The sequence below is a fragment of the Barbatula barbatula genome (assembly GCF_947034865.1).
Source record: "Barbatula barbatula genome assembly, chromosome: 14".
NCBI lineage: Eukaryota > Metazoa > Chordata > Actinopteri > Cypriniformes > Nemacheilidae > Barbatula > Barbatula barbatula.
The window spans coordinates 10,438,987-10,452,734 of NC_136777.1; the positions used below are offsets into that span (position 1 = coordinate 10,438,987).

At 38.2% G+C, this 13,748-nt stretch overlaps 1 protein-coding gene across 2 annotated transcripts in view; it reads left to right on the forward strand.

Annotated features, from left to right (window-relative positions):
- galnt2 (UDP-N-acetyl-alpha-D-galactosamine:polypeptide N-acetylgalactosaminyltransferase 2) overlaps positions 1-13,748 on the forward strand; it is a 52,067-nt gene that overhangs the window by 27,837 nt on the left and 10,482 nt on the right. For both annotated transcript variants that reach the window (XM_079473483.1, XM_079473482.1), the window contains exons 3-7: positions 887-1,040; positions 9,655-9,753; positions 9,865-9,932; positions 10,489-10,554; positions 12,755-12,876. In XM_079473483.1, the coding sequence (XP_079329609.1) occupies positions 887-1,040; positions 9,655-9,753; positions 9,865-9,932; positions 10,489-10,554; positions 12,755-12,876 (509 nt within the window). The remainder of the gene's footprint in view (positions 1-886; positions 1,041-9,654; positions 9,754-9,864; positions 9,933-10,488; positions 10,555-12,754; positions 12,877-13,748) is intronic.

Here is a 13,748-nt window from a genome sequence, read left to right on the forward strand (position 1 = left end):
GACACTTTTTGGTGGGTTGGTGCATTGCAGCTCTGTGGCGTAATGAACCTTCTGCTGTATAACATGTAGTTTGTCGGTTTCAGAGTGTAGTACTTGAATTGGATTGAAGAGACTTTCAATCAGTGTTTATGCAACAAATTTATGAATAACATTACTTTCGCTAGCTTAAAGTCTCTAACAGCACAGAAATGTATTAAAGGACAGTATGTCGACGTTCTGTGTTATATTTGAAACTTTGTCCTATATTCATTAACAGTTCTCGTGGCTGTAATTTTGGCCGTTGAATCTGTGTTAACGCTCTCTTGGATGTTTGACATCAGAGCTCTATAACTGTTGTACTAATTATAATGCAGAAGACGTCTCCCAGAGCCCCGCTAGATTAATTGCTTATAGTCTTTTGTAATGATAGATAACATAATCGAATTCTGCCACATGTTTCTGAGGTCTAAGTATCATCCCAACCATCTCTGCTGTTTAACTCAATGACAAGCGTCTGTTAGCGGCATCTGCCGCTGTGTCATTGTGAAACGTGAGTGACATCTAAATGGAAAATAATCATTTTCTTACAGAGAAGAGCTGAGCTTGTGTTTAGGAAGTCTAAAGCCGTGCTTGATGCAATGACTTAATTTGGCATATATCCTCATATATTATTGTTTGGCCAAGGTCCACCGTGGCAGATTCACCTGGGTTGTTATGAACAGAAGATCTACATCCAGCTACTTTTTTCTTTGGCAGCCATTATTTTGTAATATAATGATGGACAGTGATGCATTTGAGGTCTTTTTATAGCTTGACCCATGGAGAGTTCTTAAACATTAGTCATTTCTAGAACACATGTTTTTTGCAAACATGAGAAATATTTTTTGTTTCCAAATATGTTTTACAGGGAAGGTTAGGTGGCAAGACTTTGATCAGGATCTGTATGTGGGAGCGACCGTGGTGAGGCCAGGGCAGGATCCCTATGCCCGCAACAAGTTCAACCAGGTTGAGAGTGACAAACTCCGAATGGACCGCAGTATCCCTGACACACGACATGACAAGTAAGACCCTGTTTTTCTTTGGCTTCAATGCTTGTTCCTTAAGCGTAATCAATTTAAGTTACTCTCATATCTGAATGTGTGTGCAGAAGTGCTCAACACAAAACCCAAGGAGAGCGTTTCGATTAATCGGTTATTCAAGCATCTTATTGATCAAGTATTTGAGTATTCGATTGATCGGTTATTAAAATTTTCCGATTGATCGGTTATTCGAATATCTGGGTGAGTGGTTTCTCGATCAGTCACGCCGGCTCTTTCAGAGTTAAAGCAGCTTCTATTCATAGCAAAACCCGCCGTCTTTCTTTTGTTTGCCGATCAATCGAATGCCCTGTTGGCCGCTCAATCGAATGCCCTGTTGGCCGCTCAATCGAATGCCCTGTTGGCCGCTCAATCGAATGCCCTGTTGGCCGCTCAATCGAATGCCCTGTTGGCCGCTCAATCGAATGCCCTGTTGGCCGATCAATCGAATGCCCTGTTGGCCGCTCAATCGATTGAGCGGCCAACAGGGCATCCGATTGATCGGCAAACAAAAGAAAGACGGTGGGTTTTGCTATGAATAGAAGCTGCTATAAAACCACTTTTCCCTCTTTCTTTGATTTAAGTTATATTTTAGGGGCTTTTGCCTTTATTTGATAGGACTGTGGAGGAAATACAGAAACATTTTGGTTTCAAGAAGTGGGACCGGCAAAAGACGCTTGAGACAGAGAACAAACTATGATCGTGCTGCCGGAGCACTGGCACTATATGTCAGCACACTAACATTTCTGGCACTTGGGAGTTTGGGCCCCTTTGGGGTCTGCCATTACAATTTGAGCGTGATTTACACGCATTTACATTTAATGGACCAGATGTTAAACAAAACTATTGATGAATCAATGTTGAGAATAACCAATATAACATTGATGGATTGGTGGAAAATAGTCATCTAAAACATATTTATTGACTGAAGCAAATGTAAAAAAGATTTAAAGGCAACTTGTAGTCTAGCACCAGATATTTATTTACACAAATCTATCTCTCTAGTGCAGCTCGAACCTGGCTTAATCCTTGAATTCCAAAATGCTTTAGAACCCATGAGAAATTGTATCTGGCCCCTGGACGTAACATTATTAGAGCTGCACTTAGCTGACACCGTATCATATTGATTGCTCGAGAAAAACACTCATGCTGACGTGTTATGTCCTGAGATCATCACTGCCATTGTCATGATTCAGAGAGACATGATATCTCACACAAGCACTTGGAACTGCACAAGAAACACATTTCATCTATTTTACGCGCCTCGCTGGTCTGATGTAAATGCTGTGGGGGTTTGGTAGTGCTTAAACGAACATAAATTGGTCCCACAGCCTGCGGATGTCTGAGACTTAGCTGTGGGCTATGATGAATTAGCTTTCTTTTTTGGGAGTGTGATGTTCGGCAGAATGCGGGTAATTGCTTACATTATTTTAAGGCTGATGGATGGAAAAAAAAGATTTTTTTTTGTTTGTCAGATTGCCATTTTTTGTTTTAATTATGTTCCAGGAGCATCTTATGTAACACTTGTGGGATTCATTAGTCTATCGAAAGGTTTGTGGCATTCATTGGTCTATTAAAAGGTTTCTGGTGAAACAGCAGTGATTCATTTTTTAGAATCTATTAAAAACACAAATATTCAGCCAGTTTATACATGCAAATCAACAAATTCTCACTTTGAGAAAAAGAATCCCATTTTTGGAACAATCAATTTGGCATCTACAATATTTATATGTATCTATGGTTTAAAGAGGCATTGTAGATATTCAAATGTCTTCACCATTGCTAGTCTGCAATGCAGGGTTGGGCTCCCACAACTGATTTACTGTTGACATGCCGGAAGACTTGTCAAGGAGCAGGGCAGTCCTGTTGTCGCTTCTCCGTCCAACATAAACAGGCTGCTTGGGAGATGCTCTCCTCTTAGGAAATTACCCTCCCATTGCAGAGGGATGAGGTTGACCCCTGTTGAGAAAACATGTAAAAATAGTCTTCTGCAACTTTTTGATGATAGCAGAAAAGAACAGAAAATTGTGTGTGTGTGTGTGACTCGCGGTGACAGGAAGGAATGTTCATTGTTGAAGTTGACATTCGCGTGCAATGACTTTCAAAGTTCAGAGTTCCTGACCTTAAGGCATCCATTTTCCACCTAGAGATGTGAATGCACAATTTGTGATGCCAGCCTATAATTCCAGGAATTCACATACTGTGTGATCTCTGACCTGAACATTATGTCATAAACTGGTTTGTGATGTAAACAACTCCAGCAACTGACCAAAAATTAATTAATTAAAAATTAATAATTTTTCTTTTATTTCATTTGAAACATATCAAATGAATATATACACAAACACACACACACACACACACACACACTAATTTAAAATATTATATTAATTATTTTGCTTGTTAATATTTAACCATTACATCTTTCATTTACATTTAGTCATTTAGCAGATGCTTTTATCCAAAGCGACTTACAAAGAGTTCGGGGGGCAATAAGCGATATGTCATACAAAGAGCAATAGGTGCTAATACAAAGTTACTAGTTTCAACCAAAGCTAGACCACAACCTGTTGAGAGAAGAGAGTTAGTGTATGTTTTTTTCCTTCTCATTTGTTTGTCAATTATTTAAGCATTTAAGGCCATTAATAGCCTGTAACAGGTCTTCTTTTGTACTTCTGTTCAGCTTTTCTTTCATCGTCCTCTTCAACATGACCTTTTTAAACTTGGCATTTTCAAAATTGCTCTAAAGCGTCTGCACAAAGGCATTTTTTCTCGCAGAAGAACCACTGTGTGCATTTGCCTGTGTCTGCTTGGCTTTTGGGAATATCACACAGTTCTGCAAAGCACTGCAACTCCCAGAGTGATCATGAAGTCATCCACTCATAAGCAAACATTTAGCTACTCTTGTATGACTTCTACCACACAGACAGATGTGTGTATATATTACAAATAAATTACATGAGTTACCAGGGCAGATGTGCAAAGTGTAGGTATTGAAAAGTCCATTATAAGAGTGCATGATGGGGAAAAATGGAATGGAAGTCAATGTATATTCACTTTGAAGGGAAAAAAGAAAAAGTGATTTACTATATTCATCAAGCAACTAATACTACAATATTTTTATATATACATGTATAAATATTTTCTTTATTCCCAACATATTTATATAATTTGTTTTATTTGACACCTTTATGAAGAATATCACCAGAATCACAGTGTAAAGCATGTTTGTGTCACTTGTTCCTACTTACCGTTGTCCAACTTTTATTAATAGTCTAGTTCGTGGTTATTAATAGTCAGTCATCATATCCTTTGTAAACATCACAAGTACAGAGGTTTTACTCTGTAGTTGCTACATTTATTTTCAGCACTTATCTATTTAACATAAATAAATGCTGCTAAATAAAAAGCAATGTCATCTTATGTCAGGGATGCACCTGTGTGTGCACTAAGGATAGGAATTGTGCCTAGTACTGTACATACATGCTGGTTGACATGTTGGCTTGATGTCGTATAACCACGTTAGCTGAATATCTGTCTTAGTCATTTGGCACGGGATGTTTCTTGCATGGCTCTTAAATGTTGTTGATGTCCCCTATAGGGCGGTTTGTGTGATTGTTGTTTGGACCAAACTCCGATTATAAATTGATGTGTGTTTGGCATCGTAGCATGTGACTGAACAAGAACAAGATGCTCCAATCATAACACAATCTCTCATCTCTTGCCTGAGGTGGGACATGTTCTAAACAGCAATTTCACATTTTCATTATTAACAGAATCAGTTGTTAACAAATAACAAATAATGTCTGACTGTTATTGAAGGCACTAAGACACTCCACTCCAAGGAATCTCTGAGGTCCATCTTGGTGTTGTGGGGCAGGCTTAGAAGAATACAGCAAATTGCATTTCCAAAGACAAACACTTCCAGTGTATGCTTTAGAAGTTCTTAAAACATTTTCAGGTTTTTAATTTTTTGTGACTGTGACTTGTAGAGAATGGAGCTTGCAACGGCACACGTGCATTTAATGTAAACGCTTAAGTCAAATGTAAATCTAGTCGTCAGACGAAGCAATGGCTTTTGCAAAACATTGTTTTCCCAATGGTCTTGTGACTCTGAATGTTCTTGTACGCTGTGTAAACTTTAGTGTATTCTACTATAATGTTAATGGGTTGATTCCCTGCAGTGTGCCCATTAAAAACACGTGTCCAGTCATTCTGAGAGTAATGGGAGATGTGCAGATCTCTAGGTTTGACATTGGTATATTTGCTTTGTTTTTACTCCTGTTGTGTTTCATATAAAGGTAATAATCGTTATGACCCTTGTCTTCATGACTGTCAGTGATGGAAATCTTGTCCAGTTGTTGACGGTAAATATCTGGCAATTAAATGAACAAAAGAAGCTGTCAGTATGTAAATAAGGGTGAAAACTCCGATTCATCTCTGCACATCGAACTTATGCTCTTAACAATTCCTTGAAAGTGCAATGCAGGGCTCTAGACTGTGACTAAATGGTCGCATTTTGTTTTCTACTGCCAGTGTGTAACAAGGTTCAATAAAAGGAAGGAGAACATAAAAGAGACTTTTAATATGATAAACAAACAAACAAACAAACCGAAAGTAATATGCCGGCAGCTATATATATATATATCCTACAGAACCTGGTATTTACTGAAGAACTGATTACATTTAGCGGACACTTTTATCCAAAGCGACGTACAAAGAGTTCAGGGAGCAATAATACAATAGGTGCTAATACAAAGTTACTAGTTTCAACAAAAGCTTGACTACTACCTGTTGAGAGATTGAGAGAGGGTTAGTGTACATTAAAACAAACAAAAATTCATCTGTCTGTCAAGTTTTCACAGAAGAGATGGGTTTTAAGTAGTTTTTTGAAGGTTGTGAGAGATGTGGTTGACCGGACTGAGTTAGGAAGAATGTTCCACCAGAAAGGAGTTGTGATTTATTGCCCTAAGTAGTGTGATTAGTGTGTCTGTGTTTGGCTGCCTGGCTGTGCTTGCAACCAGTTTACGTCATCGAAAAAAACCATGGCGGCCTCCTTAGGTTAAAATGAGTATTACATTTAGTTTTTTTTAAGTATTGAAAATATGTTGTGTTTTTCGAATGACAAATGCTAGTAGTGTAAGGCTATTACAACGCATAAAGCCATGCATCTCTCTATACACCGGGTTCCCTTTGAGCACTATACTATAATCTCTATTGACATAAATGCAATATAATATACATAACTTTGTGTTCAGAGGTGTATAAATACCTTGCATAATAAGTGTTTTTATTACCTTAGAATGAGCTATTTCTATCTACATGGTGTTTGCCGTGTTGTTTCTACAGTAGCCCTAAATTGACAAACTGCTCAACAGAGCGCGTTTTGTAAATACATTGTCATGCGTAAAAGAAGCCAAAACGTGAATCTTAGCCCTGTGTCAGCCACCGCAATTCGTAACATCCCCACTAGATACCGCCAAATCTCACAAACGGGACCTTTAAATGCTTTGAAAGATGCAAACAAAAAAGAATATAAAAAATAGATATTTGCTGTAATTGCTTCTGATCGGTTTCTTCTGGTATTTGTTATTCTCTTACTGTTCTGACTGGTATAGAAGTGTTTTTGGATGTACTAAAATCAGACTATATTCTTTCAAGCTTTAGCCAACAGCATAATACAACAGAAAAGGCCGTGAGAGTAATTTGCAGTAGTATGTTTTTCCATCTGTATCGATGTGATGAATGCACGATAGAACCAGTACCAAAGCTATCAGATTTTACCTGCAGGTCTGAACAAGTCCCGGACGTCACTTTTCTCCTGAAGATGTGCTGATGCTGCACATGACATTATTATCTGTTGTAAGTCGTCTTATCTCTGCCCTTTCACCATCCTCTGGGTGAGCAGCATTCCCAATCTCAACCCAGCGGTCACGTTCACCACATAAGGACTGGAGAAATCTTCTTGAAAACTGCCATGAGACCTTTTTTAAAGGTCAGATCGTTTGCGATGTTTGTTTGTAAGAATGCCAACCTTTTGTATTTTCACACAAACTTGAGTTTTTCTTTCGATTTCTGCACCATTAACTTCTATTAAATATTTACCCAGAGCTGAAGCTATTGAGCACATTTACAGAATTTTTCTCTGAAATGCCTTTGTATGAGATTCGCCAATGCTGGTAATAAGGAACACATGCTGTCTGTTTACTCTTGGGAGCCTCTGCTTCTGTTTTGTTGCCCCTGATGGCAGCAGGCCACGTGTCTTAATGGAAATGTTTTTGGCGAGGATGGTTGTCTCACTGAGGCCGTCGCCTGTGTCTGCTGTCCAGACCGCACCACTGCTTTCATTAAAACAGTAGACCTGCTTACTATTCGACTAATGAATAGCATCTTTATACACGTGGCTGTTTTAAGGCTGTCATTCGATTAAAATTAATGCTGATTATTAGCATAATACGATTCTATTCCCACTTTCATAGCATTAGATTGAGATTAATGCTACTCCAGGTTGGTTTTACATGCAGTTGCATACATTTTGTATTAAGTAACAACATACTGGGGTAACAAGTTGTCAACACTGACATCAAACATTTCGACAACCTTAACCTGCATATATTTGAGAATGTATCTGGTGCCATGCTGAAAGGTTGGGAGGCCGGCAAGGGGAAGTGTGCAAATATATGTTCTAAAAACCCTTGTCTTGTAGTTAAAGCAGCTATTTTATCAATGACCTGCTGAACCGTTACTGCTCTCCAGACCTTTAGCAAATGTGTGCCGGCCCTTTAATATATCACTGGATTGTCCAAGAGGGAAACTAGCTCATCCAAAAATGCATAATAAGGATATAATTCAATGGATTCTGGTTGGGTACATTTATTACAATGGCAGTACACTTAATAAAGCATAGCGACGATTTGCATATCATGATAAAAAATGAAAAGAAAATTGATATAGTCGCTGTCCTTCCAAAACTTGTCCAAATTAACTTATTTCCAGGAAAGGAAAACTATGCGTTTTCCAACTTGACAGGCACTTTTTAATACATTTTATTAGTTAGATATTTGCAAAACCCATTGACAAACATATAGGGTGACTAATAATAATGATTTATTGATTGGTTTCGGGGGGCGAAGCGATATGCATCACACACTCTGTGCAATGGCTCCAGACAAAGTTTATTTGGTAGGAGATGGCCCAAAGTGCCTATTTTGGTCTCAAAGGTTGCCGACCCCTGCTCTAAATAGTCAAGTTCGAGCCAGGGCTGTATCTGTCTTTTATAAATGTGATCAAACTAAAGACTGCTGATATTTGAAGGGTTACGATACTACTCTCTAAGTATCAGGATTAACATGATATATAGAAACTGTCTGTGATAGGGCCTCTTTAATTTTATATTACATATTATAAAATAGTTTTGAATATTTAGATGATGTGCTTTCATTGCTTTAAGAAGTTCTCTTAAGAGTTATTTTCTTAATTCGTTCCTTAATTGTTTATATTAAGTTAAATTTTAATTTCATTTTTCAGTCAGACATCATCTTTTGTTATTAATTTACAACTATGTTGAATATTGTTACAATATTGTAACAGATTTTATTGAAAAATGTTAATGCTTGAGAAATAATTCTGTTATTTGAATGTCAGTTTCCTGTTTTATTAAAAATATTGCGATACAATCATAATCATGACCCATATAAAGCATCAGTGAACATTTACCATATACAGTGAAATCTTATTTTCAGTAAGCGGTTTCACGGTAAAACAGAGTTATAATCAGCTTTCAATTGTGATTTTTCTTTCTTCTATGGTGGTAATTGTTAGACAGTGTTGAAATGTATTCCTCGCAAGCCCTCATTGACCCTCATCGATCCATCACTACTGTATAACTTGAATCTGTTTCTTTTGGCTAGATATTAAACCGGACAGATTAGGGTTTAACTGTAATCTCACCCCATTGCTGAAGTCAGTTTTCACTCTGTGCAGGTGGATCTTCCATCCTGACCTTTAGCACAGGAGCCATTGACCCCGATTTCCCTGCTTGAGTTCCAATGACCACAAAATCAATGGCATCAGCACAGACGAAGCTTTGTGTGCTCTTCCATGAGAGGTGCTAGAAATCCAGCGGATTAGCCACACGTCTGTCAAATTAAAACCAGGATATAAACCGTGTACGTGTGGTTTAATCCTTCATAGTGTAAAGGCCAGTGTGTGTGTGTTTGAAGACAGACGTCCAGAGTGTTAAAGCATGCATGACCTCCTGTCTATCACTATGCCAGAGAAGCATTACATGAATGTGTGCTGAGCTGCTTTGGGCTCCTCCGAGGGCATGAGCCTTCATTCAGGTGTAGCAGCCCGAGAATGAGTCTTCACTGCGTTTCCTTTGACTGCATGCTGTTCTTGATACAAATGTAACGGACATCAAAACAAATTTCAGTGATATCAAGAGGATCTCTTTTTATTTCAACATTTTCTGAAGAAGTCTATTTGGTGCCATCATGGCAGGAGGGTGATGGAGCGAGGATGGAGCATGTTTAAGAACATATGTCCTAAGGGATAACGTTGGTTAAAGTTTTCTAAATGTTTTCTTTTTTCTCTTTAGCTGTCGTCACAAGCAGTGGAAAACCGATCTTCCTTCGTCCAGTGTGATTATCACTTTCCATAATGAGGCCCGTTCAGCCCTGCTGCGCACTGTGGTCAGGTGGGGCGGCTCACATCACACAAAAATCTTTATGAAGTCTAATTGGGGTATTATAATCTACACTCATCAGTATACACATACTCAATGAAATTCTCAATTTTCTTCCCACAGTGTACTGAAGAAAAGCCCACCCAATCTGGTCAAAGAGATCATCTTGGTGGACGACTACAGTGACAGCCGTAAGCCCCATTGATTTTCTTCCCCGCTGCTTGTTCGTCTTGCATGTGGTCAGAGTTTTGCCCTGAGCAGCCTTGTGTTAGGGCACTTGCCGAGCACACATTCTTATCAGCTGCTTTGTCACTATGAACCCCATCCAACCGGCACAACAAAACCGGCAGTTAAAATGGAGTTTGATAAGGTGTTGTGTAAAGTGAGTCATCGCCGGTTTCTTTACTTTATCGTCCCGGTTACAGCTGTACTCCTCCATCCCTCAGTGTGTTCTTCAGATGCTAAGATTGTCTTGGAAAGCTTCCGGTTTCAACTCTCTATGAACCCAAGACCTTGAGGCAGAGCTGCCCGGTCTCATAACGTTCCACTGCAGGGAGCATCACTTATTTCTAGTACATTTTATACAGAGTTATACATTTTGTATTTGACACCAATGTTCTGGTCCTGCCAATTGTCATTCGCCGTTGTTTTCACATTTGTGCTACCCGTTTATCAACTGAAGTGTATGGAATGTAAAGATGTTGTGCCCGATCACTTGTGATCATGTCATATTTTGTCAACTAACAGCTGAAGATGGTGCCTTACTTGGGAAAATTGAGAAGGTCAGAGTTTTACGGAATGATCGGCGAGAGGGTGAGTATACGTAAATACAGTCTGAATCACTGTAACAATATACTGGTATTGTCAATAACTGTAATATCAAAAACCAGTGCTCGAATTGTGTGGATAAGACATACAGACGTGCTCGAATTTGTTGGTACCCCTCCACAAAAACAAAGAATGAACAATTTTCTTTGAAATAACTTGAAACTGACAAAAGTAATTGGCATCCACCATTGTTTATTCCATATTCAATCGAAATCAGACTTTGATTTAGATCCATGTCATGGACAAAAATGATGGGACCCCTACCCTAATATTTTGTTGCACAACATTAAGAGGCAATCACTACAAGCAAATGTTTTCTGCAGCTCTCAATGAGACTTCTGCACCTTTTAACAGGTAGTTTGTCCCACTCTTCCTGAGCAAACTGCTCCAGCGGTCTTCTCCAGAATGCAAGTTTCAGCTCTTTCCATGTTCGATATAATTCAGATCTGGACTCATAGAAGGCCACTTCAGAATAGTCCAATGTTTAGTTCTTTTCCATTCTTGGGTGATTTTGCCAATTGCCAAAAGCTTCAGTTTTGACTCATCTTTCCAAAGGACATTCTCCCAGAAGGATTGTGGCTTGTCAATATGAATTTTAGCAAATTCCAGTCTGGCTTTTTAATGTTTTTCTTTCAAAAGTGGAGTCCTCCTGGGTCTTCCATAGAACCCACTTTTGCTGACGTACCTTCACCTTGGAGTTGAGCTTGTATCTGTTTGGCAGTTGGCAGTTATCCTTGGTTCTTTTTCTACCATTCATACTATCCTTCTGTTCAATCTGGGGTCGATTTTCCTCTTGCAGCCGCGCCCAGGGAGGTTGGCTACAATTCCATGGACCTTAAACTTCTTAATAATATTTGCAACTGTTGTCACAGGAACATCGAGCTGCCTGGTCTTGTAGCCTTTACCTTTACCATGCTTGTCTGTTATTATCTTTCTGAGCTCCTCAGACAACTCTACCCTTTGCTTTCTCTGGTCCATGTTCAGTGTCGGGCACACACTGATACCAAACAGCACAGCGACTACTTTTCTCTGTTTAAATAAGCTGAATGACTTGTTACAATATTAGATACATGTATGATACTAATTAAAGAAACTTGTTTGTTTGAAATATCACTATAATTCAATGACGTATTATCTTTTCTAAGGGGTACCAACAAATGTGTCCAAGCCACTTTAGAATATCTTTGTAGAATAAGCAATAATTCATCTCTTTCCACATCATCTTTGCTTTATTCTATGACATACCAAAGGCTTGCAAGTATACATGATGCAATGCATTTTAATTCCATGACTCTTCAGGAGGAATGAAGCATTATTTCAATGAGCTGTAAGGGTACCAACAAATTTGAGCATGTCTGTAAGAAGTGGAAAAAATTGACTTTTTAGAAAAAACTAATAATGACAAATCTGAAATTTGTTCAGATAAGATGCTAAAAAATATGCTATTAAATGCCTTGCACTTGCAAATATCTAGTTATATATAATTGGATTTTGGATCATTTGTGAAAAAGGCTACATTTGATTCTGTTGCATGGAACTGAATCAGAAATGTGATATTTAGTATGATCTTAAAATATTATCTATGAAAAACTAGTTTAAAATATAACTAATCCAAACAATACTTGGATAGTTTTTATGAAAGCTGCTTTAATAAATAAATGGCAAAACATTAATATTACTATGTTTTAATAACAACATATTAATATATTAAAGGTGATAAATCACTAAAGTTTAAATGCAGTTGGATAGCAAGCAAACTGTTTTAATAAAGTAACCCTTTTTTCATGTTTTATTGACATTGTAGTAAAGCCTTTACACAGACAGTAAGTTACATAATTCTACATCACAAAAATATTGTGAAAATATTAGCAAAGTGCTTCAAAGTGAAGTAAGAATTTTAAGAGAAAAGAATTATGATTGACTTTATAAAAAGTAATTGGTGAGCTTCAAAATAAAATTATACATTTTAGTCATACTTGGCATATCATTTTTGTTATGATGATGATGTAAAAGAGGTAAATAATCATTTAGATTTATACCCTGTTCATCAACCTCATTTCAAGAGCAACTCTGCCTTGTCATCTGCAGTATAAAAAGTTTCATTCAGGTTTGGATTGCATTTTAAGATTGCATCTGTGATAGATCAGCGCTTTGGGCTCAGTCCTCTGTGTGTATTTGATCTCAGGCTTGATGCGATCTCGTGTCAGAGGGGCGGATACGGCCACAGCCAGCGTACTGACCTTCCTTGACAGCCACTGCGAGTGTAATGAGCATTGGCTTGAACCCCTGCTGGAAAGGGTTGCTGAGGTCAGCTATGTTTTTCTCTTGTTTCTTTCGCTGTCACACACACACACATACACATACACACAAGCACAAAAACTCTGGGTCTTACAGTTTACAGATTTGGCAAATTATCCTTTTTGGTTTTGGAGGCTGTAATCAAGCATGCTCATTACAGCAGTGGCCATTTAACAGCTCACTGCAACTGAGAGCGGCGGGCCAAGAGGAGAAAACGGAAGCGGGGATAAAAGGGTCCAGTGTTTTCTTTAAACAGACTTTGTCCAACGCAAGCTTTGCTGGCAGCAACCCGTCTTCAGACCTGTTCTCAAAGAACAATTCTAAAACATATCATAAAAACAACAGCAATGGAAAGTGCAGAGATAAGAGTTTAGGGTTTGTCGAATACAAACAAACACACACCATTGTCAAACAGCACGTCCGGTCTGTTTCAGGATCGCAAGTTCATACTAGTCCTTCATCGCTGACCTTAAAGGAATATTTGCTTTGGTTCCTTCCCTAGGCACACATATTTGCAGTGTTTGATGTTCAAAAGGCTTACGACTTATTATAAGATAATAAGTTAGTAAGATAAAAGCAAGTTAAGGTGTAAATAGCCGAAAGGTGAAATCGCAGGCATTAGTTTAGGCAGGGGTATCATAACCTCATTTATAACCTTGGTGTGTTCATTTCTCGTTGGGTGACCCAGAAAAGATAAGAATGTGAATTAATGACCCCTGAATTTATCAGAGCAGTTTTTAATGATGTATGTATCAAACATGCATTAAACATTGCCCTGCTTATTCAGAACTGCTTTAGACTGCTAGAGTAGATGCTTTTTTGGCAGTTTTCTTCATTGAATACGGTTTTCTGTTAAGAATTTGATTATCAGCACAACAATT